General features: G+C 42.4%; 1 protein-coding gene across 11 annotated transcripts in view; it reads left to right on the top strand.

Moving 5' to 3' along the window:
- wnk2 (WNK lysine deficient protein kinase 2) overlaps positions 1-27,114 on the top strand; it is a 31,525-nt gene extending 4,411 nt beyond the window's left edge. Inside the window, exons 2-29 of one of the 11 annotated variants that reach the window (XM_037769983.1) lie at positions 3,365-3,537; positions 4,349-4,569; positions 5,481-5,638; positions 6,746-6,834; positions 7,048-7,267; positions 8,268-8,535; positions 9,469-9,776; positions 9,896-10,801; positions 11,213-11,335; positions 12,592-12,624; positions 13,150-13,566; positions 13,744-14,388; positions 15,048-15,097; positions 15,200-15,362; positions 15,449-15,565; positions 16,192-16,362; positions 17,070-17,112; positions 17,223-17,384; positions 18,381-19,252; positions 20,132-20,189; positions 20,308-20,372; positions 20,835-21,424; positions 21,522-21,754; positions 21,851-22,081; positions 22,262-22,336; positions 23,142-23,186; positions 23,305-23,627; positions 24,751-27,114. In XM_037769983.1, coding sequence (XP_037625911.1) covers positions 3,365-3,537; positions 4,349-4,569; positions 5,481-5,638; positions 6,746-6,834; positions 7,048-7,267; positions 8,268-8,535; positions 9,469-9,776; positions 9,896-10,801; positions 11,213-11,335; positions 12,592-12,624; positions 13,150-13,566; positions 13,744-14,388; positions 15,048-15,097; positions 15,200-15,362; positions 15,449-15,565; positions 16,192-16,362; positions 17,070-17,112; positions 17,223-17,384; positions 18,381-19,252; positions 20,132-20,189; positions 20,308-20,372; positions 20,835-21,424; positions 21,522-21,754; positions 21,851-22,081; positions 22,262-22,336; positions 23,142-23,186; positions 23,305-23,627; positions 24,751-25,044 — 7,053 coding nt within the window. In that variant the 3' untranslated portion in view covers positions 25,045-27,114. Of the gene's footprint in view, positions 1-3,364; positions 3,538-4,348; positions 4,570-5,480; positions 5,639-6,745; positions 6,835-7,047; positions 7,268-8,267; positions 8,536-9,468; positions 9,777-9,895; positions 10,802-11,212; positions 11,336-12,591; positions 12,625-13,149; positions 13,567-13,743; positions 14,389-15,047; positions 15,098-15,199; positions 15,363-15,448; positions 15,566-16,191; positions 16,363-17,069; positions 17,113-17,222; positions 17,385-18,380; positions 19,253-20,131; positions 20,190-20,307; positions 20,373-20,834; positions 21,425-21,521; positions 21,755-21,850; positions 22,082-22,261; positions 22,361-23,141; positions 23,187-23,304; positions 23,628-24,750 lie in introns of all 11 variants that reach the window. The other 10 variants (XM_037769974.1, XM_037769999.1, XM_037769992.1 and 7 more) reach the window with 10 other exon arrangements.
- The last annotated feature ends 290 nt before the right edge of the window (positions 27,115-27,404 follow it).

Genomic DNA, 27,404 nt, shown 5'->3' with positions numbered 1-27,404 from the left:
GGGTTCAAAATGTGCTAAGCTTTTACAGTCGGCCCAGAGCAAATAACGGTCAGGAGATTACATTTGAGAACAGTAAATTAAGTATTATACTGCTGTGAGAATTACTACCTTTATACAGTACACAGTATAAGTTTATTATATAAAAAAACAGAAGCACAGTTGCCTGGTTTTAAACTGAATATACTGGAGACATGTGCAGGCTTAGATTTCAACAAAACCAATTTGTCCTTTTTAAAGTTTCTGATATGTGAGGAAGACTTCTTAGTTTCCTTGGGAAATTAATTATTGTTTTAACAGAAAGGGCATTTGTGAATATAGCTTGTCTATAGCTATGGATCAGAATTTATAAAATATTTTCTTTTCATCTGAATTCCTGAAAGGAATGTTTAATGTACTGCCTTAAGTAGCCTATATAACCGACCTATTAGTTAAAAAAACCCATTTTGCAGTATTTTTTTAATTTTTCTGCAGTATGCTACTTTTTAAAATAATAATAAATAATTGTTGCCATACTTTGATTAGCAGCTTTATTTTAGCCAAAGCACTGGCTGGTACTACTGAGCCAAAAAAATCAACCTGGTCCAGGCTGAGTCAGCAACATCATTTTATGAACCTTCAATCTAATTTAAATGATCATAATGAGAATAACGCTTGTGACTTTGAGGCGCAGCAGGATTTTATAGATTTAGTGCAGCTTCAGAACGAACAGAGCCGATGCTTTTTTTTTTGTCTTCCTACTCTTGCAGAATCCAGATTCACCCCATCAGGCCCGAGGGGAATAACTACTACAAATCACAGCACAACTCAATCAAGTTCAGACATAGAATTAAATCACTATTGTGTTGTGCTTATCTCACAGCTCTTGTTGGCAACAACACAGGTCCAGATTCCAGTGAGGCATTAAGGGATGAAACTGAAGTTGTGTTGATGTACGCAGCATAATATACATGTAATGAGGCTCATTTGGATGTGAAACTTCAATCAGTCATGGTAGGAATTAACAAAGTGAGTGAGCCCCCAATTGATTTTCTGCAAAAGGTAAATGAATTGTCTCCTAGTTATATCCCACATTTCAGTCTCTGCTTTTGCTGCTTGTAGTAAATAAACGCAGGATTGAGTAATATTCACTGAGTATTGCTCATACAGGAGTGAAACATTAATTTCAGTTTAGGGATTTAAAGAAGTTTTTCTTGTCAACTGTAAAGAGAGAGAGAAACTGGTCTTTTTTAAACACTTCTGCATTATTAACTGCAGGTTCAAGAGAGTATCAGGATCTCTACAGTAGGTGTATATCTACAGTGTGTGTATTTGCGTCTGAGCAGGTTCTTAGGGGAGCTCTAGTGATGATTCAACCATTGTGTCCCTGGAGGTGCGGCCTTGCCCTTCAGAGCCTCTGTACCTCGCTCACAAAAAGCCACTGCAACTTACATAGTGTGCCTTTACTGTCTGTATACAGTGTGTGTATTTGATGGTAAGACTAAGAGTGAGGCAGCAGAAAAACAGATGCTTATAGAAAGATTTATAAATCACATTTGAAGGCTATAGCCGGTTCCTAGTGTTACTTATTTATCCACTAAATGATGATCAAACATCTGCTGAGCAAGTTGTTTTCCCAAAATTAGCAAATTATGGAATGTGATTTAGTAAAATGCAAAAAACACTTTGAGATCTGTGTCTCGCTGTTGCACATTATTTGTCTTGTTTGATGGCTTAATAATGACTATAAAAAATTGATTTATACGTCTGTGGTATTACCACACAGATGTGTCTGGAGAGTGAATCCCGCTGATGCAGCCCTCTGCACCAAGACAGCGAGGAGAGGAGAGAGGAGGGTGGGTTCAGCTAAGGACTGCGAGTAAGACTTGTAGTATTTGATACGCAGCAAAACAGGGCTTCTATTTTTAATTTCAGTGCAGTGTTGTGTCTTCACCACGCCACACTCCACTAGATGCAAATGTCAGTAATTTATTGTCTTACACAGTTTTTATCGGGCAGAAATAAAGTCAGGCAGATTCTGTTGTAGGTTTCACACCCTGCTCAGATTTTCTCTCTGCAAAGAATCATTCATAACCTGTAAACTGCCTAGAAAAGAGGATAATACTAACAGAGGGATGAAACGAACTGTAATATATTTGCTATAAATCAGAATCAGCATTATGAAGGCAGCTAAAGCAGGGAGGCGTATCCTTACACAATGCTGCTCGTAATCTAAGACGCATTAGGCTGCACACTGCACAGGTCACTAAGGCTGTGAATGAAATCTGACTCCCCAGCATCAATCAATAATCAATGCCAAGTCATGTACAGTAGGTTATTGTGCCTTCCAGACATTTAAAACACTAAATGCACCCTCATCGCCACCATTAAATGTGTATATTGAGACAGCGGGCGAAAAAAAATCCAGAGGTCATTCAGCATTTGTCGTGGCTGAGGCCATCGGGTTGTATCTGCCATGCTGACTGGAGAGAAACAGAAATGTAGAGGATGTTCGCTGTCAGCTGTTTTACTATTTATACAACAGTTCAGGGAAGGCAGGGGCCAAAATATTGATCCATTATACACGGATTCACTCAGGCTTGTACACCCAAAGATGTACAATTTAAACTATATATAGTAACTATATCAAGGATAGAGTTATTCTTCATATTATGGGGTCTGTGATGAAAAATACTTAATCTCCAGCTTGCCGTGATAAATTCTTATCAGTTTTTTTTTTGTTACATTTTTTTTAATTTTTTTACCGGAGGCACATTTGACATTTACTGATTAAAAATGCAATTTAATCTTTTGTGTATCTGTCATGACAGATGTGCTTCTGTGTCACAACATCGGATTAAATAAGGATTTTACTTTCTCTGGAAATGTAGTCAGTGAGGGGTTTCAATGTTGTATGTTTTGTACACAGTAGTGTGGTGTGAAAAAAAGAGTAAATGGTTTAGACCCCCATGTTTACCAGCTCAAAATGCCAAGGTTGTGTTCACTCTAAACATGAGGCAGTAATAACAGAGCTCCACTCCTATAGTAAAGCCAGACTATCCTGTACAGATTGTAAAGCCCCCGAGGCAAATTTGAAATTTGTGATATTGGGCTTAATAAAATTGACCTGACTTGACTATGTAAAAGAGGTTGAAAAGGGATTTTATCTTCCATTACCACTTGTTATAAGAAAAACACTGAAAATGACGATGATTCAGCTCCTCCTTCCTCCTCCACCACCCATCAAACGCATTCAATTTGGACAAATTGACCACTGCTGGAGATTCTCCTCTGTTAAGGCTTCAGACTACTGAAAAAAGTGAGTGGATGAACTTATTAATTATTTCTCATTTTAAAAAATATAATTGTCTTTCTCCATTTCCCCTAGGAACGGAAATTGTCCAAGGCTGAGAGACAGAGGTTCAAAGAGGAGGCAGAGATGTTAAAGGCTCTCCAGCATCCCAACATCGTTCGATTTTACGACTTCTGGGAATCACCGGTCAAAGGGAAGAAGTGCATCGTTCTGGTGACGGAGCTGATGACCTCAGGGACACTGAAAACGTGAGAGTCAAAAAACATTTTCTAATAATTATCGTTATTAATTTGTTTGACATCATCATCACCTCACCTCATCTTAGCTCATATGTATCCTCTTCAACCTTATACCTGACTGTAAATCAGTGATCGTAAGACGCAAATATTACTTTCTTATTGCTGCTTCTATTAGTCAGTTTCAAACAACCTTACAGTAATGACCATTTGACTGGCTACATCATGTGTATCAAGTTTCATACCAATTGAATGACACCATTACAATAAATCTAATAGACTGTAGGGATAGAAAGACATAGTGCGTGTTAAAGACAGGGTTGGTGGAGATTTTAGAAAATGTTTTTGTTATATTAGTTGAAATTCTATTGATTGCAATCAATAAATCAAATGCTCTGACTAAAGAAGAAAAAAATCTGTTGGCTGTTTTTTTTCGGCTGGATAATTTTTTTAAAAATTGAGTGTACTCTTACTAGTTTTCTCAAGATCGCCGATCCTGCCTAAAAAAATTTATAGTTTTGTTTTTAACATTTTTTTCTTGCTCAGAATTAATTAATTAACACAAAGGAGAAAAAAGGTTTTCAGGCAACCAAAATGAGATAACCTTGAGAATAGAATCAGAGATTCACATTGACTGTGTGTTTGCAGCTGATGCTTAATGAAAGCAATAATAATTTGCAACAGAGAAACAGCTAATTGAAAACATTTTATCAAAACAGTGACTAGTGGGGACAGACCTTGATATGTCAGTTTGTCTTTTACCATTCAGTGGGCTTGAATGTCTGTACCTAGTGACAACTGAAACGTCTTTATCCTCCCACAGGTATCTGAAGCGTTTTAAGGTGATGAAGCCTAAAGTTCTTAGGAGCTGGTGCAGGCAGATTCTCAAAGGCCTCCACTTTCTGCACACAAGGACTCCTCCAATCATCCACAGAGATCTCAAGTGTGACAACATCTTCATCACTGGTCCCACAGGCTCTGTCAAAATAGGAGACCTGGGCCTGGCAACACTGAAGAGGGCCTCCTTTGCGAAAAGTGTTATTGGTTAGTCATCAGCTTGTTGGCAAGACACTGTTTTATTTAGCAGAATATTTATTTGAAACCTGCAGTAACTGACTGCGGAAACAAGCTGTCTATATAACACAACACTGACATTATCAAGTCGATATGGCAAACCTGTTGATATGAAGCAACATTAGCATTCATTTCAGAATCGAGATGCTGGTCACCTGATGAATATAAGAAGAATATTCTCTTTACTCTTAGCTCTGTTCTGGTCTGGGCTTTTAGAGCTTTTTACCTGAAAAGAGCTTCCTGCTGCGGCCAAAAAACAACGTTGAAGAAAGGTGAAAGTACTGAAAAACAGTAAAGTCAGGGTGAGGGTTGAGCGATATCTCTCTGTGTTTGTGACTACGAGCGACCCCTTTAACACAGACAGTTAGGTGATCCATTGTTAATACAGAAATATTGATTATACCTGCTTTAAACGTCTCAAAATCTGTATTACCGTAGGCCATTTGAATGGCACTAGCTCACACTTTTTTCACAAGCCTATATGTTGTTTTACTAAATGTTACAAACAACAAAGACTAGATTCTTCCAGGTGAACAATCTTGCAAATAGCATATATTTTTTACACTGTTTAATCTCATTGAAAATCAGCATGCTGTTCATTTTGTCAGAGTTTTCTCAAATAATTTAATGCTAAAGAATCATAAAACAGATTATTTTAATAACAGAGTAACATCATGTTATTGTGTTAAAGTTGCACATAACATCCAACATTTGTGTTTTTTACTTTTTAGTCTTTGTCATTTGAGTGAAATTCTTTGAATCACGATTAAGCCGCTGTGTTGGGTTTCACCACTATTGATCCCACTGAAATAGGATGACACACTGATAATGACTGTGTGTGACTTTATAATTTATCTCCCTCTCTTGCATTCATTCTCTAGGCACTCCAGAGTTCATGGCCCCAGAGATGTATGAGGAGCACTATGACGAGGCTGTGGATGTCTACGCCTTTGGGATGTGTATGCTGGAGATGGCCACCTCAGAATATCCTTACTCTGAGTGTCAAAACGCTGCTCAGATCTACCGCAAAGTCACCAGTGTGAGTTCACGTATAAAGCTGTTAAACTCATTGCTATTACAACTGTTTCGAGTCAGGGTTAGTTGTTTTTAACTAAATGAATATATTATGGTGTGTGGGGCTGGGAGACATGTACAGAGGTTGCAACCAATGATTATTTTTTACTATCAATTAATGAAATATTTTTTGATAGACTGACTAACCACACAAACTTTAAAATATTAAAACTGATGATACCTGCCCACCGCATTTAACCAAAGTAAAATTAAGTTTAAAATCTTATATTTAAGAGTCATAAATTCAGCGGACTAACTCAGAAATGTAGAAATGTTTGCTAACATAAGCTGCATTGAAATTAGCAAGAGTACGTTTTATTTCTGAGGAATTCAACTTTTCATTTTTATGCCTCCGCGCCGGCGAAAGACAATATGTTGTCCGGTTGTCCCTCCGTCTGTTTGTCCATACATACGTAGGTCTGTAAATGCGATATCTCAGGAACGCCTGGAGGGAATTTCTTCAAATTTGGCTCAAACGTCCACTTGGACTCAAGGATGATCTGATTACAATTTGGTGGTCAAAGGTCACTATGACCTCACGAAGCACGTTTTTAGGACATCACTCAATAATTCATATGCTAATTATGACAATTTCACACACATCAACAACAGGCTAAAATGATGTGGTGATGACATTTTAGACAAACATTGAAGTAAACTGCTACTTGACTGTTTGGCGGAGGCATACAACCGCCAGGCAGTAATTCTAAGTAAGAAGATGTTATTTCTTCTTTCAGCAATTACATAGTCTCGCCTTAACCAGCAAATGTTTGGTATTTTTACTTTATAAATGACTCCTACAATAAATTAGTTATTATAATTTTAATCAGTTTTTCGAGGATAGACTAATCACTCAACTAATCATTCCAGCACCCCAAAAGACCTGTTGTACAGCAGTAGCTTCTTAATACCCAGAGTTGATACGTCTGGGAGAATATGTGCTTTGTAGAGTGTGAAATTATTTTTTTTTTTTAACACTGCGGAGAGTACTTACTGTACTTCCTCTGGTATGCAGTCACACTTGCTGTTTTGAGTGCCTCAGTTGTGTGTTAATGCTGCTGTTGTTTTGCAGGGGGTGAAACCTGCCAGCTACAGCAAAGTCAGTGACCCAGAAATTAAGGAAATAATCGGGGAATGTATCTGCAACAAATGGGAGGAAAGGTAAGTGGGGCAGGACCTTTGACGATGTCTCGGGGCTTGTGACGCATTTTGCATGAAGCTAAGGGTTGGTCCTTGTTTTGGTTCTGTTCCTGCAGTGTGACGTCAATGCCAGTATTTGGCTCTGACACAGTTGATGTTTCTGTGTGGGATAGGTTACTATCATGGTGACCTTTAGCCCAGGGCAGTAGCTGGTGTTTGTGTATGTGCCTGCAGGTACTCCATCAAGGACCTCCTGAATCACGCCTTCTTTGCAGAGGATACAGGCGTGAGGGTGGAGCTCAATGAAGACGATGATGGGAAGAAGTCATCCATTGCTCTGAAGCTGTGGGTTGAGGATGCTAAAAAGCTGAAGGGGAAGTACAAGGACACCGGTGCCATTGAGTTTTCCTTTGACTTGGTGAACGAGGTCCCAGAGGTTGTTGCCCAAGAAATGGTAAATCATTGGTTGGTTATCATTGTATTTTATGAACATACACAGACAATAGTTGTAGAGTTTGACTTAACGTCATTAGGTGTTAACTTTATTAGTAATATTATGTTTTACCAAGCGGGTAGCAGATCTGAAACCAGGCCAATCAGGTGTTTCTTTAAACTGATTTGGAAGTCTCTGCTCTCTTTTGACCTTGGCTTCTGTTGGTACTGAACAGACGGCACTTTGTGTTCCACAAGATTCATTTGTCCACTTGGCCATAGCCTTGGAAAATACTAATTTCTGATGGGCTGGCTTGGGTCCGTTAAAATCATTGATACTTCAAAAATAGCTCTAATTCAGTGCGTAAGGATTATTAAGCTGCAGGTAACCATAGCAACAATACTGCTCTGTGCTACATTACCAGTTAACCATCACTGGAAAAACAGGTCTAACTCTCATTGATTAAACTGGATAAAAACAAACTGGATGGAGATTTGAACACAATTTCCTGTTTTGCCTGATATAAGTGGCTGTGGTATAATAAGCACAATGACACACAATGAGGTAGTGGGGGAAATGCAATGAGGCCCCTTTGATAGATAGATAGATAGATAGATAGATAGATAGATAGATACTTTATTGATCCCGAAGGAAATTTAGGATATATCAGTATCAATGATACTACAGTATGTACTATCATTTCACTATATAGGTTTCTGTAGAAGTGTCTTATAATAATACAGCAGTCTTTACTTTGGAACACAATCTTAGGCCCCTTTCATTAAGGTGTAATGTAACTAGGAGTTGGTTACTGGTCATGTCTGTAATCATACGCTTGAGGAACGTACTGTATTGATTGAAACTAGAGCAACTGATCAGTTGATCTTTGCTCTTCCACGCAAACATATGAGAAGGCATGAAAAGGCAGTTATTTGTGGCAAAGAATAGAATGTAGATTTGATGATTGATTACATATAAGGTGTTGAATTACAAACTCGAGCATCTTACCTGTGTCCTGTAGGTGGAATCAGGTTTTTTCCTGGACTGTGATGTGAAGGTAGTTGGGAAGTCCATCCGGGACCGAGTGGCTCTCATCAAATGGAGGAGGGAGCGGACTGTCTCGTCGGCAAATGGCGAGGCAGCCGTGAAGAAGCCGCAGCAGAACCTACTGCAGGTGCCCGGTGCCGTTGTACCACAGGCACCTACATTAGCTACGACAGATTACGACGACCAAGAGGTGGAGCCGCAGACCTTGATCTGCACCGTGCCAGCCGCCACGTCTACCACATGTGAGAACCTGCAATCAGAAGCACACATGAATGTATCGTATATCATACAACCTCAGTGTTAGAGGGCAACTCCGGGGTCTGAGAAGTGAAGCCAATGCAGAAATGCCTTAAACTTGCATTCTTTCTAACAGCCAGCATGGGGCGACTCCTCTGGTTGCAAAAAGAAGTCTGATTGTATAGAAGTCTGTGAGAAAATGAGCCTACTTCTCACTTGATTTATTACCTCAGTAAACATTGTAAACATGAGTTTATGATCTCATTCGCTAGTTTCAAGTCTTCTTCAATACAGCATGATGTTCATTTAGTAAATTCTGGCCCCATTTAGAGTCAAATAGACCATAAAACAGGGTATGCTTTAGGGCGTGGCTACCTTGTGATTGACAGGTTGCTACCATGGTGTTTTCCGGTCTGGGAGTTGTCCGTGTTTTCGTCTCACAACTTTAACCCTTTCACAGCTTGTGTTTTCAATTCATGAAAGTTAATTATAGCCTTTTTAGTTGCCTAAAAACGTCTTCGGTTGTGCTTAGCTCCACACTCTCGTGTCACTAGTGGTTACAAATGACCAAGATGGCGACGGTCAAAATGCCGAACTCAAGGCTTCAAAACGGCAGTCCATAAACTAACGGATGACGTCATGGTGACTACGTCCACTTCTTATAAACAGTCTGTGTTTAGAACTCACTCATCCATTAACAGAAAATTACACGGACTATGATTTAAAATGGATAAATTGGTATTTGAGAATGTAAACGAGAAAAGGCGACAGCAGCGTCTGAGTAACACCTATTAGTCATCAATGAGACATCTTCTCCCAGCTTTTGAATTTGAATGAGATGCTCCTCCACTATCTCCCTCTCCCCCTGTCCTTCCTCAGTGTCTGTCCTTCCTGCAGAGGATCGTTGTGAATTGTAATGTTTTTGTCTGTTATTACAGCTGACAGCGGAGTGAGCACTGCCATGCAATTAGATAACCTAAACAATCAGCAAGATGGCCTTTACCAGTCGCTTCCAGAACCCATTTCCACAGCTCAGATGATCTACAGTCCTCCTGCACAGGCAGACCCTCAGCTGCACCAGGGGCCCTACCAGCAACCCACAGCACAGGCCTCTCATGAAAACTACACACTAACATCCACTCAACTACACCAGGGAGCCTACCAGCAAACCACAGGTCAGCTGCATCCTGGGGCCTATCATCAACCCGCAGCACAACTGCACCAGGGGCCTTGTCAGTCTCAAACAGTGAGTGACAGCATTTGTTATTTCTGTGGCAACTTTCTTAAATCCTTCATTTTGTTTTTCTTAGTTCTGAAATAACAACATTATTATTTTCTATTTTTTTTGGAATGATACCTGATCAGCGTCACTACAGTGAGCCCTTTGTATGCCATGACAACCTGTTCATCACTGAGAGCGCAGTGTGTTTCAGGCGTGGAAGCGCCTCCCTGGTTGAGATGTTGCGGTGTAGGACACACTCTCTCACTAACACAATGAATGAAAGCCCCTGTCTGTGTCCGTCACAGGATCTAGCTTCAACAAAAAGCACAGAGAACTCAGCGCATGCCACAGACTTCCTATCCTCTAACTCGGCCCAGAATCCATCATTATTATCTTTCCCATTGCCCCCACATCAACACTCTCATCGTGACTCAGCAAGTCATTTCAGTTCATCTCTCCTTCCCCTGAATTTACAACCTCCCTCAGAGCTCCGTCTGAGCGTGCCACGTAGTCCACTGCCCCGCCGCCACTGCAAGGCTTGCATGTCTCTCCTCCTGAGGGATAAGACAAAGGAAGATGCATCTCTGGGACAAACACATGTACGCTCTTTCTGTACCTCTGCCCAGTTTACTCCAGTCTCTAAGCCGAGCTCACCCACATCTCCTCATCTGGTAAAGTCTCCTCCAGTCACTCTGCCTTCTCTTTTGGCCTCTCCCCCATCATCAAACGGTCAACCAACCCTGGTGAATTCATCTTCACGTCTTTCCCCACCCTCAAAAGTTAGGCACCCACGGAGGTCGTACGAAGGTGGAGATCTCACTCTTCTCGACCACTGTCTCCATCACATCGTCAGTCGCAGGACCAGTTCCCCCACCCTCTCTGCTAGTCGTCCAATGCACAGCCACGGGGAGGTGGGGGGTACTGCCTCCTCAGCATTTGAGCATGTAGACAAGAGGCTGAGCCTGGATGTGCCACTCTTTTCTAGCCCATATCTGGACAGGACTCGGCTGTTATCAGCACATGACAGTGAAGGCAGACCAGATACACTGGTAGGTTAGAGAAGGAGGCTTCACGTAGGCTAAGTCCTGCCACAGCAGCAGCCTGCTGTATCTTTCATGATTCTGCCAGCTACTTCAATCCTCAGGCCTTTCCATAATGGTAGCAAAGCCAGGTCTCCGTTTTAGTGTGGCAGCGTACCAAATAGTGTGCTTTGGCAGTATGGCTGATGAAAGAGCAACGCTATAACTTCCCTTTTCCATTTTAGTTTGCTTCACTGAACCTTGCCACCTGCTAAAAAGCATCCTCTTTACTTTCTTGCTTATGACTACCTCTGCTTTGACACACTGAACATTTGAACCTTGAGCTCAATTTGCTGAAGTAAATATACAACCATTATCGTGTCATATTATACCTAAAAACAGGGTCCAATAAATGTGATCTCTCCTGTGTGTTTCTGACAGACAGCTTCTGCTCCAGCTACACCAGCCCCTATTGTGCACCAGAGTAGACAGACAGCACAGAGCTTCCCAGCTGCAGCCCCCACTCTACAGCCACAGCTTACTGCCCAACCCAGCCATGAGCAGGTACTGCATCTGCAACAGGCTCTGGCTACAGCTGTAGTGAGACACAAAAAGCAGAATTAAGTTTGGAAGTCACCCCTTGGAGCCCCTTCAGAGTTAATTATTAATAGTTCTTAATGCTTGTTTGACATTCAAAATTACCAATTCTATCAAGGGCATTCAGTGTCAACTGTTAAAGGGTAACTTTTTTCAACCTGGACCCTATTTTCCTATATTTTTGTGCATAAGTGACTACACTGGGGGACAACACTTTTTGAAACGGGTCCAGTATTTAGGGAGAACGCTGCAGCCGCCAGCCGTTATACGAGCTATAATGTAATCATTTGGGGCAACCTGGTACCATCAGTTTACGTCCACTAAAAGTGCTTGTTTTTGCCTCTGAGAGCTCAGATTGTTATTCTAAGTATCTGACAACATAATGGAAAGGACCCTACAGAGAAATGAAACATTTTTCTTACCTTTCGCTTGATCTGGTCTGTTTGTTATTGTGTGTCTCGCTCGGAGAAGTCTCGTTCTGAAATCTTGCGTTGCCCCCACATTGTTGAAATCATCTAAATATTCAGCCATGACATTGAAAATCTTTTAGATAACACTAAGCTACGCTGTCTGTACTCCAACACAATCAACTCTGACAACACCGGTGTCCCGTGGCACTCCTCTCTCCACTCTTATTCACGTTTCCACCGTTGTTTTCCGGCAACAACTCACGTGACACCATGACAAACAGGAAGCGAAATGTAAGAAAAACATTTAATTTCTCATTAGGGTCCTTTACATAATGTTGTCAGACACCTATAATAACAATCTGAGCCTGTCAGTGGTAAAAACAAGCACTTTTAGTGGACGTAAACGGTGCCAGGTTGCCCCAAATGATGACACTACAGCTTGTTTAGTGGCTGGCGGTTGCAGCGTTCTCCCTCAATACTGGACCTGTTTCAAATAGTGTTGTCCCCATTAGTCACTTAAATACAAAAACACAGGGAAAAAAGGTTGAAAAATACCAAAGTTATCCTTTTAGTATGCTATAGTTAAGTAAAACATGCAAAAATACAGGAGATTATGTGCCATTTAGTGGTAGCAGCTATCTGAAAGCACACTACTTTTAGGATATCTGTGTGAAGTGGGTGCAAAGTGCATCTGATGTCCCTTATTAAATGCTTCATCGTGCACTGTACATCTATATTGTATGTGTGTGTTTGTGTGTGAATGGCTTTTCATGTGGTTTGTGTTTCCTTCCCATTTGTCTTTCCTCCCTTTAGTGCCATCTCCAACCAGCTGCTGTTCTGCCCCAGGTACAGCCATCACTTGTTATAAATTAACTGCAGCGGGCTACAGTACATACACTGCAAACCACACAGAATAATTGAGAAATGCATTAAGTCTACCTGCCCTGCAGCTCAGTTTTACTGAAGAGGAGCTTTTAGACCAGAATATTTTGTCAGTTTAATTCAGAAATAGTTTGTATTTCCAACACAAAATTCCTACTCTCCAGTCAAAGTGGAAAACAAATGTTTGATTTCCTTCCTTAGCTGTTATCTGCTGACCAGCTTACATCTCACCTGAGTCCTCCTGACATATCTGCCAGTTTTCCACAGTCAGTGTCCAGTACTCCTCCCCTACTCCTGCCCTTGCAGATCAGCACACAAGTGCGTTGCGGTAGCGTTAGAAAACATCAAACTAAGGTAGAGAATTTGGTAGAAGCATCCTACAAATGTTAGTATAGGTTACAGGGTTCATACATAAAGGGCCTGTGTGAATGTTATTTCTATCGACTGGTTGTCTTTTTTCATTTGATATCATTTTCCCTTCTTTCCCAGTTTCCCTCACCATATCCTGTTGTTCAAATAGGGGGCCTCAAGCCCTCTCCCTTCCCCCCAGCTCCTCTGCCCTGTGCCTACAGCAGCAGTGGCCCTCTTATGTCTAGCTCCCACTACTCACCTTCACCCCGACATCCCTCCCTACCTCTGACCCCTCACGCTACCCTGCCCTCTATACCCACTCTCAGCACCCCTCTGACCCCTCTGTCCACACCTCAGCACGTGCCCAATGTGGCTCTCTCTATTCCACACTTTGCCATGTCCCCTGCAGTGCCCCAGCAGCAGGGCGGCCCTCTTCCATCTCAGGCAAACCTCGGTAGCTTCTATACCACCCACCCCATACCTCTCTCCCAGGTACAACCCACCCCATACCCCGCCCCCTACCCTGAGCAGGAACTGGCTCAGCCGCCTGTCCAGGTGAATATTTGGCTCAGTTCTCACTGTAATGGTTGGGTCATGGAAAATCTGTAATAGTAAGGTGGCAGTGTGTCTTAATTGTGGTTATAATGCATGCAGGGCGATGCGTTTGGGGATTTAGTGTTGAACATTAACCTTAATTGATCAGTAATTCCCTAAATGTGCTGTTTTTTCCAGGTACAGATGATTGCACCACAGGGTAATTTAGAAGACATTCACCTGTGGGCTCCAGTCCATCCTGTCTTGCCTGCTGTTCAGCCTCCTCTCTGGGGAAGCGGAGTAGACGCCGAAACGTCTGCAGCCGGCCGAGACTTGATTGTAGCTCCTACAGTCCCAACCCCAGCCTCAATCTCGGCTACAGCCCAAGTTGAAACTCAAGCCCCAGCACAAACTCCAGCACAAAACCAACCACCGCTCCCAATATCAGTTCAAGCTCCAGTCATGCCTCAAACTCCAGCTTTGACCCTTGTTAATGCCCCAACTTCAGTCCCAATGCAAGTTCCAACATCAGTGCAAACCATAGCCCCAGTTCAAGCACCAGGCTCTGCATCGGGTCTCACTTTTGGAACACCAAAAGGCTCATCTACAAGCTCAGATACATCTTCTGCAATTGGTAAACCCAAACACTCAGTGCCAGGTTTAGGCTCTGCCCAGATCCCTGGCACGCTGCCAGACCCAGCTCCTGTCGCAGCTCCAGTTCTGCAGCCTGCTGGCATCCAGACAGCAGTCTCACTGTCTGAGTGTGCCAGCCTGGCCACACCTCAGCAAAACTTCGAGTTGACATCTGCATCTAGCACCCTTCAACAAGAGCCCTGTGTAGAGGTAGGGATGAAGCCAAAGTTTACATTTTCAAGTGTAATATTGATCTACATATAGAGTATATGCATACTCTCGAAAATTTACATTTGCTGGATGAAACTTGTCCCTGCATCAGTGATTTCTAATTGTTATTCAGAAAGCATGTCCACACCACAGGTTGCCTTTCAGATTACAGCCACATCAGTTTTATACCTCCATCCCATCTTGAAACTAGCCTCTCCATTTGGGACTAAAAGAATAGCGGGAATAATGAACAGCGAGCCGGTCATTGTTGTGAAAGAAACCCTGCATCATCGCCCTGAAGGGGTTTATTTCACAACAATGACCCGCTAGCTGTACATTATACCGCTTAATACACGGCTACTTACTAAGAAATCAATTATTTGACACTAAAACGGTCCGCCAGAGTCCGAGATCAGAACTGCGTCCCCAGCAACGGTCTGTTATACTTAGCAACGGTCTGTTATACATAGCAACGGTCTGCTGTAAAGAAATAACATAGACCAATCAGAATCGAGTATTCAACAAAGCTGTGTAATAAAAGCTAATAGCACACATTAACATTAATACTAGTGCTATATATTCTTATCCATTCTGTATAAAATACAACCTTTACCAAGATCTCCTAACTGTTTTGCACCTGCCCAATTTTCTGTCTTCAGGATGTGCTTCAGGACAAACCCGTATCTTTACCCAGTTATTTCTATGACAGGTGCGTCTTTCAGCTCTTTACAGATACTGTTATAACTTTATGTGATGAAAATGCGTCACCAACCAAGAGGTGATAAAGTGTGTTCAACTTTTCCTTTTATAGCGTCAACTCTGACGTGGCATCAGGTAAGGAAACAAGTGACGGCTATGACAGCTTGGCTAGTGGAGGGAAGGGCGACGGAAAACCCAGGAAACACCACCGCAAGTCTGCCCGCACACGCTCCCGGCAGGAAAAGACCAGCAAACCCAAACTGAGCATGCTCAATGTGAGTCATGGTGCAATTTTTTTTAAGTTACAACTTCTTAAACTTTTGATGTGTTTGATCGTTAAGTGTAACCCCTGCCCACACAGGTTTCCAACACTGGGGATAAAATGGTCGAATGTCAGCTGGAGACTCACAACCACAAAATGGTGACATTTAAATTTGATCTGGATGGAGATGCACCGGAGGAAATTGCCACTTACATGGTTAGTTGAACCTTTCACAGTTTGCAGTTTTTGACATTTATTGGTTAAATTTATGACATTGTTTAAAGAAGACCTATTAGGTTTTTGTGCTTTTCCCCTTCCCTTTAGTGTGTCATATAGTTTTTTGTGCATGTAAAAGGTCTGCAAAGTTACAAAGCTCAAAGTCTACGCCAAAGGGAGTTACTCTCCCCCACAGAAACACTGCTCCTGAACTGGTTTCAGGCAGTTGAAGTCCCACCTTTTCTTCCGTAACGTGGTGATGTCACCAAGTAACATATTTGCATAATACCTGCCTAGCGGCTCGTTTGGCTCAAACAAGGCTAGTTAGAGTTGAGCTGGAGTGTAGTCCAAAGAGTTTGGTTCGGTTGACCAATCACAACAGTGGGCCAGCTAACCAATCATAGCAGAATGAGCTTTTTATGGAGGGCAGGAGCTCAAACAGAGTGTTTCAGAGGGGCGTTTCGTTTTCAAAGAGGTGCTGCAGCACAGCCGGTGTGAGAAAAATAAAGCGTTTTTGAATATTAAAACATGTAAACATGTTCTAGTAGAAACCCAAAATATAAGTATGCACCTGAAAACTAGCATAATAGGTCCTGTATAACATCTTTAAAACTGTATGCCTACAGGTAGAGAACGGGTTCATCCTACTTTTAGAGAAGGAGATCTTCATTGACCAGCTAAAGGACATTGTGGATAAAGCTGAAGACATGCTGAATGAAGACTTGGAGGGTGAAAGGGCCTCCGCCTTGAGTTGTAGTCCTGAACAAGGCCAGCTTTCGGAGGGGCTGGTCGGAGAGGTAGGAGGGGTGTAGATATATATACATACAGTATATGAATCATAGAATGCATATAAAGATGGACGACACGTCTCCACTTCCTCCAACTGAACAGAAGTGAAGCCAAAATATCCCGGATATGGGAGCTGCCTTGAGATTTTGACGTAATTTGGAGACAGAATCTGTGCAGTAGTGATCGGGCGGTGGAGCCACGTCATCAAGGTCACCTGCCCGAACCAATCACGAGCCTAACACGGTCGCAGCTTGTCAGTGAGCGACTCACAGCTGCCAATCATGACGTCTCACCCCCTTTTTATAGCATGAAATAACTAATTAAAACCAAACTTATCCGAAAAATGAACACTTGAACATACATCAGCGTGGTAAGAACTACTTAAAATGACAGAAACCATCTTTGGGGAAAATCTATTTGACGTGTATTTTGACTTTTTTTCCATCCGCTACCACGGAGGAGGCGGGCTTTATGACCTATACTGCAGCCAGCCACCAGGGGGCAGTTAAGATGTTTTGGCTTCACTTTTGGGGAGCTGTCATGTCGTCCATCTTTATATAAAGTCTATGATATGAATATAGTCTGTACAGATACACTACACATGCTTATACATAGATTTAGACATGGACAGAGATGCTCATGGACATGGATAGAGATAAATACAGAGTGGCAAGTAGCACATTGACTTAGCTCACATCTGTCTATCGCTCTGCAGAGTCAGCAGCCTGGAGGACCTCAGCCTGTCTATCAGCAGAATGGTAAAACAATTATCTATTTCAAAAATGTATCCATCTTCATGCTACTTTTTGCATGTAACATTCACTTGTCAGAAAAACGGGTGGTAATTGTTTGAACTCTTGGATTGCAGTTCTTCATACAGGAAAGAGATGGTTCATAATCTGCCCCGTAGAGGAGACGCCCACATCCAGCCAGGAAACCCCGTCTGATGGTACAGCTACACAGTCTCCCGGGAGTTCAGCCAACACCCAGCCTGCTGACAGTGGCACTGCAAGGCCGTCTGTATCCAGAGGTGACTTTGGTTCTACTGAGTAATTTCATCACAAAATATGGCAGTTTCATTGAACAATAGCACCACCATGTGGCAGCTGAATGAAAGACATCCTACAGCTCTTGTGTGCAATGCTTACTTAAAGGGACTGTTTGTAACTTCTTACGCATATAAATCACTCCGGGTCGGTGTCACATGCGCGCTCGCGTGTGGCTACGCTGTTCAGACAAGACTCCAACAAAACTACACGGAAGCACCAAAACCTTAAAGTTATATCTAGTGAAGCCCGTCTGTTAAACAGTGTTGGCCGCGGTCAGAGGACGCGGGGGAGACCGTAGCTTTGGTCTCCAGGGCCGGAGTCTCTGCTGTACTCTGCTCCTCTGCCTGCCTGCTTGCCTTCAGTCACACACCGTGCTCGTTCTCGCTATTTCGCTCCACTTTCACGTGCATATGCGCACACTACACACTGCAGAAGAGTTAGTTTAGCTCTGAGAATATCTAGTGAATGTACAGTGGACGTTTGTGCAGTAATAACTGCTGCAGCTCCTCCAGACCAACAGAGGTTTCCCGTGTCTTGTGAAGTGACGGGGCTCTGCAGAGAGTAACGTTATCGTCTCCGACCAAAACTCCGGCGTCTCCCCTGTTCCCTCCAGACGCTGTCAGGAGGCTGAGGCAGGAAAAGCCAACACTAGGATCAGCATTGATTCATGGAGAGACCTTCGTCTGGTCAGCTAACATTACTGCCAAGCAGCTGAAATATAGAGTTATATTGTGGTTTTAGCTGACGTGTGTCGCCTCACTGTTTTGAGCGATGCTCGTTCATGTCTATGTAGAGCGAGCACAAGCGCGAGCCCGATGCTGACTTTCGTTGACTTAACGGCCACAGGTGTCGCTGCTAACAAGCATTTCTGAGTCTTACAAACAGTCCCTTTAAAAAAAAGAAGTTAAAAATAAATTTGGTATGTTTTGATTTTTTTTAATAAATTTTCTCTCATGTTCATTTTCTTCCTCCTGCAGAAGAGGGGTCGTCCTCCACAATGTCTGGTGGAAGTGGAGGCTTCACCTACGATTTGTATGGATTCTGTAGCCCTCCGATAATGTCCAACACAGACCCTCTCCTCTTAGCTACTCTGTCTCCCCCTGTGTCTGCTCCCCCGACCCTTCAGTCAGTGACCTCGGTGGAGCCTGTGGCCAGCTCGGTGCAGCCCAGTGTTCATCAGGCCCAGCCAGCCAGAGCTCAAACTTTGCCCCCGTCATCCCCACATACGTCTTTCCCAGTGGATGAGTCACAGGGATCCCCTTTGGGCTCCGTCTCCCCGATCCAAGCAGCTCAGCAGATGCCCGACATGACATGTCCTGTTTCTATGGCTGACGAGGTGCCGTGCTGCCCTCTGGTCATGCCCCTGTCTCTGGATGTGAGCGGTTTACAGGCCGGGTCTCCTCTCACTCCTCTTCCACTCCAGGAGCCAGGTTCAGCCAAAGAGCCGCTGTCTGTCTCCTACGCGTCAGCAGTGCGCAGCGAGCGCCCACAGCAGCCCGTGGTGATGCACCAGCCGTTTTCCAGCGTGGGGGGGACCAAAGTGTCCTCAGTACCCCAGAGCCCAGCGCCATCCCAGCACGGCGCAGGGCCCGGGGAGTCAGACGGTGAAGGAAGGCTGGGCCGCGGGGGCTTTGTGGACAGCACCATTAAAACACTGGATGAGAAGCTAAGGAACTTGCTCTACCAGGAATATGCTCCCATGTATCCATCAGGCAGCGTTGCAGAGACACCAGGCTCCGGCACCGAGTACATCCAGTCTCCTCCTGGTCCAGACAGCGCCGCAGGAGGGTCAGGAAACAGCACTCCAGGGCTGATGGGGGAGGGACGCTACAGGGCAGGAGAACAGCTGGTAAGTACAATGAAAAGTATAAATCACTTTAATACATTACAGGTGCAGCATATTCACCTACAGTTACAAATTGAGATTTAAATCTTGACCTTAAAAACGGAAGTTGATAAAATAATTTAACCAAAAGGTCCATTTATTATTAATCTGCTGGGGAGGATTATGTTATATGATCGAGAGCTACAGAACGGCAACTATTATGCAAATAAATGGACCTACTAGTTGTTGATTGTTTTGTGTGTATTTGTGCATTAAGTTAAATTAAATTATTTAGCCATGCTTTATTTTTGTTTTTACAGACATTACCGGTGTAAACAAACCTTTTACAGCTTCAGAAAATGTTAATATTTCAGATTTATTTGTTGTCTATGTTAGTCTATGTATTAAAAGACCCAATTTGGGGGTGGCAGAATGAACATATTTTGGCATACATCGAAAACTATAATGCAGTATATTAAAATGAACTATTTGCATGTAGTAGGGAAGGACTCCTCAAAGACTATATTTAACAAGCAAATTAAAATTGTCCTCTTTATTTTTGTATTATTATTTATTTAATTTTCACCATTTATTTTTCACACGTAGTCTTCCGATTAATGCTGGCTTTAAACATTTTGTTTTATATATTGCCGGATACATTCCACATATAATTAACTATACTGTGAACCGTTTTGGGTAGATGGAAATACATTTTAGTTGCAGAAAGGATTTCAAGAAAAACTGTCCTGCCTAATTTCACACGCGCTACAGTAAGATGTTATGATAAATATTTAGTTAGACATCATCAAAATATCTCTATATAATAGGACAGTGATAAATGGTTTGTATTGTAGTTTCTAATAGCTTTGTTTTGTTCATCTCTCATCATGTCACCTCTATTAGCCTCAAATTCCAGAGCGAATGGATAGTTTGAGCACGCTGAGTGACTCAGCCGTGTGTGGTATGTACAGCATACACTAATCAACCTAACAAGTTTAACAATTTAAACTTAATAAATGTATGTTTTATTGTTGATTACTGCTGTGACAGGATGTTCATTGTTGTGGATTTTTTTGCAGCTTCCCTGTCAAGAAGACACGTTCCTCACTCTGCTTCCTGCTCTGGAACAAGAGGCCGATTTAAGGTACGAAAGGGAGGTTTTCCTCACATTTACGGGTGAAGTATCATTATTTTTCAAATATGCAAGAACAATACAACTTATTCCCACTAAAAACGCAATAATACAGTACAACACAATACACAGGAGACAGAAAACGAGGAGGTAAAATAAGATATTAATAACGATAACACTAATACAAATTAATAATAATATTTATGATAATAATTACATAAATAAAATAATAATAATGATTAAAAAGTTAAATAAAAATGATTAAAAAAAGATAAATAAATACAATTCTCATGTCATTACATACTTGTCACTGAGATACCTCAACCATTGTACTTGGACACTAGTATTAGCCAACATTGGTACCAGCTCAAAGGTTACATCGAAAGTAGAATTGTCTTTCAGATTAGTTCAGCTGCATTTGCTGTTACAGAAGCATTACTTGTGTATACCTAGTTTGTTCTTGGCTTTTGGCAGATAATGTCTGTTCCTCCTGAAGTGGCCAATAGACGAGATGTGAAGCAGAGGAGCTGGAGCAGCGCTGCCTCACCGGCGCACCCTATAGGATACAACGAGGACCACGGCCAGGCTGAGGCCATGTCCGCATCCACCACAATTGGCCGTTTCTCTGTGGTTAGCACTGAAGATGACATTACGCAGAGGACGCGCTGCAGCCGCTATTCTGCACCGCCTGATTTCTACCTGGACACACCTCCGTCCATGGCCAAGCGGGCCTCCCTGCCTCACGCCCTGACCTCGAACTCTGTCTCTGTGGATGTCACGGTCCATGCTCGTTTCCTCTCCTCAGACTCGGGGGCTGAGAGCAGCCCTGCAAAGCTGGCTCCTGCCACGCCGTCTCAACATACTCGCTCTGAGCGCAGAGGAAGTGACCTCATGAAGAGGGCAGTGGCCTTCCTCCGTCGTTCAGGGCGCAGCAGCAGCGTGCAGAGCTCTGACTCGCCGAATAGGCACGGAGGCGTGCATGGCTCGGCCTATGCCAGCAGTGATAATGACTCAGAGATGGAGGACTCGGACATGAAGAGGGAACTACAGAGGCTCAGGGAGAAGTAAGTTTGCTTTTGGCCTTATTTAGTGTCTTTACATGAACATATTTTGCCATCTAGCTTGTAAGTGACCATTATATTCCTGCATCTATCCCCTCAGACATCTGAGGGAGATCTCTGAGCTGCAGGCCCACCAGCGGGGGGAAGTGGAGCTGCTGTATCGCCGGCTTGGCAAAGCCCCTCCTACTGGCCTTGGTCTCTCGCACGTTGCACCACACGCCGGTCGTAGGAAGCGGTCCAGCAAGCACAGACTGAAACCTGGCAAACTTCTCAGCCCTCTGGTCCAACAATTTAGAAATGTCACAACCAAAACTAGTGACTCCAGCAGATCCAGTGAGTAACTTTTCAGAATCGGACCGGAATTACAGGTTGACTATCTACAGCAGGATACAATGAGTATGCCACTCTGATGCTTGTGTGTGTGTTCAGGTGCTGCTGCAGGTGCAGGTGAGCCCACAGTCAGTTTAAATGGCTCTCCAGCCAAAGGGTCTTTACCCACTCACGGCAGGGCACGGTCATGCACCAGCCACCTTCCCAGCTCAACCACAGAGCCCGTACAGACTCAGCAGCCCTGTTCCCTCAAGGGATCGTTTTCTTCTGATAATATTTACGCGGGACTACGCGGAGACGGCACCGGCACTCAAGCTCCACCCGGACAAGGTGACCACCAGCAACACACAAAAGAACATCTTAGCCGAACACTAATACTAGACTGTTGGCATGTAGATCCACCAGAGAATTAATACCAAACACATCTTTTATTTAATGAGGTTGGGTATTTCAGTGTGTGCTCTTCTTACCCTGGTGTCTTCTCCCCTCTGTGATTATACTCCTCTACAGGCTGGTCTAATCAACCTCAAACATCTGAGAGAGTGACCTATAAATCGAGTAGCAAGCCTCGAGCTAGATTTCTCAGTGGGCCTGTGTCTTTGTCTATCTGTTTGTATCTCTTCTCTTCCCGCATAGCTTCATTTTTGTGTTTTCCATTATTATTATTATCTATTTCTCTACTTTTAGCTCACTGATATCTTTTTTTCTGTCTTTGCCTACTATTCTGCAACACTGCTGGGTTTTCTTATGCTTCGCCTCATCCTTATCACTTGCCTTTATCTTGTATTTTGCTTGCACAGAAGTATATTGCTTATTCAAACCCCTGAAAAGTAAAATTTAAGTAAAAGTAAAAATTTGATTGATTAAATATGTTTTTTTTATTTTAAACACAAGAATCTTTTACACCAAGAATCATTTATTCTTATCATTCCTGTTTATTTGACCAGTTTCAGAAGCTTGTAGTTTGGATAATCAAGGTTCATTTTAATAGTAATGGATATTATCTCACATTTCAAGTGTCTCCTACTGATGCTTGTGCCATTTATCCACCTTATAACGTACACATTTTTGTAAATGATCCACCATGCATTACTAGGCAATGGACGTCTGCATGCCACATGCACCCTGATCTGCTATAACATTTCTAATCTCTCATCACTTTTTAACCTCTCTCTCTCTCTCCTTCTTATCTCTGTCTCTCTAACATGCATGATTTTGCTAATAAATGGACCGTCTTCATTCAGGGGGTTGATTGCTTTGTTTGGTTTTAATTTGGTCCTTTGTTTTGTGGCAGTATTCAGCAGCTTTGTTTTGCACTGCATCCTGTTATTATATCAAATTAATATTAATGTGAATGAGCATTTGACTAAAGTCTTTTTTTGTCTGACAGGGTCAACACTGAAGCGATTGTGTCTCGGCAAAGAGCGTGGCAACAGTACGTAGAATTACTGTGTCTTACTTAAAATGAATTCCAAGTTATGTTTATTGTCAAGTTTATATATCAGTCTAATCAGCTCAATAAACATGATCTCATGGTATGTGTGTCAACTCAGGGTCTGGAGCCGGGCCAGGGCCTTTCAATCAATCACAGCAGCCGCCTACCGGTGCCACACCTCCTTCTCATCAGCCAGTGATGGGGCTGGCCCAAGCTCAAGCCAATAACAGCAACAACAAGACAGGCACATACACTGGCTCATCCATGAGTGCCAACGAAAACAACCTGCCTGAAGACTTGCAGCGGCTGATGGAGGACTGGGCCCAGGAGGTTCTCATCGTCACCCACAGGCCGCGCACCAACTCTCTGAGCATCAGTGGGCAGCAGCTTTGGAATCAGGTTGTGCCTCGAACACGTGGACAACTGGCTAGTGCTTCAGATGTGAGTGTCATGCTAGTTATGTACCAGTGCATACACCCAGTGTTTAAATCATAGACTGTATATAAAGATGGTTGACATGACAGCTCCCCAAAAGTGAAGCCAAAACATATCTATCGCCCCCTGGTGGCTGGCTGCAGTATAGGTCATAAACCCCGCCCCCTCCATGTTAGCGGATGGGACATGAGCCAAACTAAAAAGTCAAAGTACACGTCAAATACATTTTTCCCAAGATAGTTTCTGTCATTTTAGGTAGTTCTTATCACGCTGATGTATGTTTGAGTGTTTAATGACAGTTTTGGTTTTAATTAGTTATTTGATGCTATAAAAAGAGGGTGAGACAGACGTCCTGATTGATAACTGTGATTGACAGCTGCTCTGAGTGAAGTAGTCGCAGCAGGAGACTTTGGAATTGTAAGAGAGAGGAGATGTAACTTTAACTTTCCATAACCGCCACGAGTCTGTGTAATAGAACGTGTCAATTTCTTCATAAATGTACTTATAGAGATATTATAGTTAGTTGTTTATGTCTTTGTAGCCAAACAGCTTCAGCTAGGTGGCTCCAAGAGCAACCTGCAGCTGTGCTCAGCTCGTGATTGGCTCGGGCGGGTGTGTGGGCGGTACCTTGATACCACGGCTCCAGCCCCCCGATCACGACTGTGCAGACTCTGGCTCCAAATGACGTAAAAATCTCAAGATGGGAGCTCTTGTACCCAGGATATTTTGACTTCACTTTTGTACAGTGGGCGGAAGTGGCGACGCGTTGTCTATATATGATCTATATATACAGTCTTTGGTTTAATTGATTTCCAATAATAAATATATACATACATTTGCATAAAGCAAACATATTTGCCCACTCCCATGTTGATAAGAGTATTAAATACTTGACAAATCTCCCTTTATTTACATTTTGAACAGATTAAAAATGTGTGATTAATTTGCGATTAATCGTGATTAATTATGGACAATCATGCGATTAATCACAATTAAATACTTTAATCGATTGTCAGCCTTAGTTACACGTTACCGGGCAGCAATTTGCCTACATAACTGACTGTATTGTATAAATGCTCTTAATCATTATTGTGAAGTGTAATATCTGCCCATTTTCTAACCCTGTTAGGTATCATGGACAGCTTCGGGTCCAGAGGCCTGCAGTCTTCCCGTGTCATGGCCCGATAGCCCCGGGTCAACAGTGATGACCGGCCCCTCCACAGGGCCAGGTTATCAGCTACACTCTCCTGCTGCGTTCAGGGCCTTGTCCTCATCTCTTTCTGTTAGCCAGTGGCCTGGGTTGCTCTTCCCCCTTCCTTCAGGAGTCTTTGCCTTTCCTGCTGTGCCCTCAGCCCAGGACGCCCACAGCCCCATTCCAGCTCCATCGTATCAGCCGCCCGACCCCAAAGCCAGGACTCTCTAACCTGAGTAGCATTGTGTCTTCCAACTCCGTTACCAAAAAGAAATCTCATTCTAGGTCTAGTCAATCTTATGTGCATATACTGTATATATTTAACCAGCATGTATTTAATCATATGTACATACTTGTCTCCATTTTTGAGTTTTATGTTATTTGTTTAATTTGCATCAACATACCTCATGTCCATATTACAGTACATAACCCCTTGAGTGCAGTGTAATGGTAGTAGTACATTAAAAGATATATAATTAGCCCAATCAGGCTTAAAAGAGCAGATTTTTTGTTTTTGCTTATAAATGTACCTTACCACTCATTGAATGTACATACTGTACTGTTCATTCATGGTACGTTTATATAAATAGTTCATGTTTGTGTTGCTCATATCACCCCTACCGTATATATAAGATGCAGTGTGTATATATATGAATTCTTGTTAGTCTGTACATAGCTCCTGTGTTTGTACAGTTAACATTAGATAATCCATTGGTCGGTGCTGCAGATATGTGTCTTAATGCAACACCTTATTAGCCACCATCATGCCGTCACTGTGAAGACTTGACATCCTGGTCACTAGGACCGGTTGCTTTAATCTGCTCTCTCAGTCAAAGGATAGGTTTCATTATTCATCGATGAAATGCTTCCAGCACAAGCGCTTGAAATATCCTTAAGAGATTTGAATGAACTTGAATTTTATCTTCAGGTGAAAAAAACACCTGCGAGAGTGCCTTGAATTGCAGTTTCAGTTTTATGAAGAAAAGCATTTAGATTAAATGCAGACACTAGATATTCTATATATGCTTTCACCTCCGAAGGTAAATTATGTGATTTGAATAATGAATGTGGATTGTCACATATTTAATTTAGCGACTAAACATAATTAAACACTATAATCTGGTCATGTTGCAGTCCATAAAATATCACAGATTGTAAAACAAAATTCGGTTCACTGAAGTAATTTTCTCGTGAGATTTGCTCTGCCACGTGCTCCACCGCCTGCATGAATACATTGATATTCTGAATGTGCACAGGTTGATGTGGTGAGTTACAGGAAGGATGTTGTTGGCATTGAAACCATGATGCGACAAGGAGGGCTGAAAGACTCGACATACGAGCCAAAATCATAATCATACCATACCTCTATTAATGCAGTCTGTAGCTTTACATATGGTTGCCTTTGTGGTTTTTAAGAGATTACTGTGAGGTTGGTTGTTGTTTGATAAATGTTGATGATGTTAAAGGCACATGAAGAATGTGAAGAAGCCACAACTGTTTGACATGTTATTTGTACAATGCATAGGTTTTCTAAATTATGTTTATTCAGTGCTGGCCTCACAAGATCATCCGGCTCATACAGCTAATTGTATGTATTATGGCTGACTTAATTCAAAGATCTGCAACAAATATTACGCTATCACGCTATGACTTATTTCAATAGTGCAGCCTCAAAAACTTTCAATACTTACTTCTATTATATAACTTTTATTAGCTAATTTCCCTCCGAAGAACAGTTTGTTGAATGCATCAATGTTTTGATGTATTCTGTTGAAACGAAGCAGTGGCAGAAATCTACATAGTCAAGAAGTAGGTTGGGTGTAATGATTCAGAGTATGGGTCAAGCTCCAGAAATGGAACCTACATTTCCCATAATGCAACTCAGTAGCATCTGTGACATCTTCAAGGTTATTTTTTAACATTTTGGAAAGCTGATGAGTAAACTGAACTTTATGTATAAAGTTGGTGGAGTGCTGCTTTAAAAATCCTTCCATGTTTGCACAGTGTGACAACATTTTGATTTGAATATTTTGTCTTAATGGCATAATTTCCATGACGACATATAGGTTATTTTTCTTGAGAACATCTCCTATGCAGCTATTTTCTTTGTGCTTTACACAGTAACTCCTGTATTTGATCTCTTTAACGCTCGCAATGAAAGCTAGGTGTATGGTTCCTTTTGCCTGCTGTATCACCTGTTTTCCCCGCCATTTCCTGACCTCGTCAGATCGGTACTCTTTCACGAAAGCTGTACATACTTGAAGACAGAAATAATAAATTCATTTTTGCTTGACACTATAATGTTAGTCATGTGCTTGTTTCATTAACGGTTCATGCTGAACATACAAGGCCAAATTGTCTCTGTGTATCTTTTTAACTTTACAAACCACTGTTGGCTGTGTTTGCACAAGAAGCTCTCGGTGTAACAAATTCCTGGCAAAGTGGGCAGGCTGGACCCTCGATGTCAACAGTAAAGCTCACATAAGCAGTTTTTTTAAATCCTGTTTTTTGTTAGCTATGTGTGTGATTCCCGGCAGTATGCATGAGAGGAACGTAGGCGGGAATGTGTTTTGTGTGTGGGTGTACAAGTG

Source organism: Sebastes umbrosus, chromosome 1 (genome assembly GCF_015220745.1).
Source record: "Sebastes umbrosus isolate fSebUmb1 chromosome 1, fSebUmb1.pri, whole genome shotgun sequence".
In the NCBI taxonomy this organism is placed as follows: domain Eukaryota; kingdom Metazoa; phylum Chordata; class Actinopteri; order Perciformes; family Sebastidae; genus Sebastes; species Sebastes umbrosus.
The sequence above is the reverse complement of the archived record's forward strand: the minus strand, read 5'-3'. Positions and strand labels throughout refer to the sequence as shown.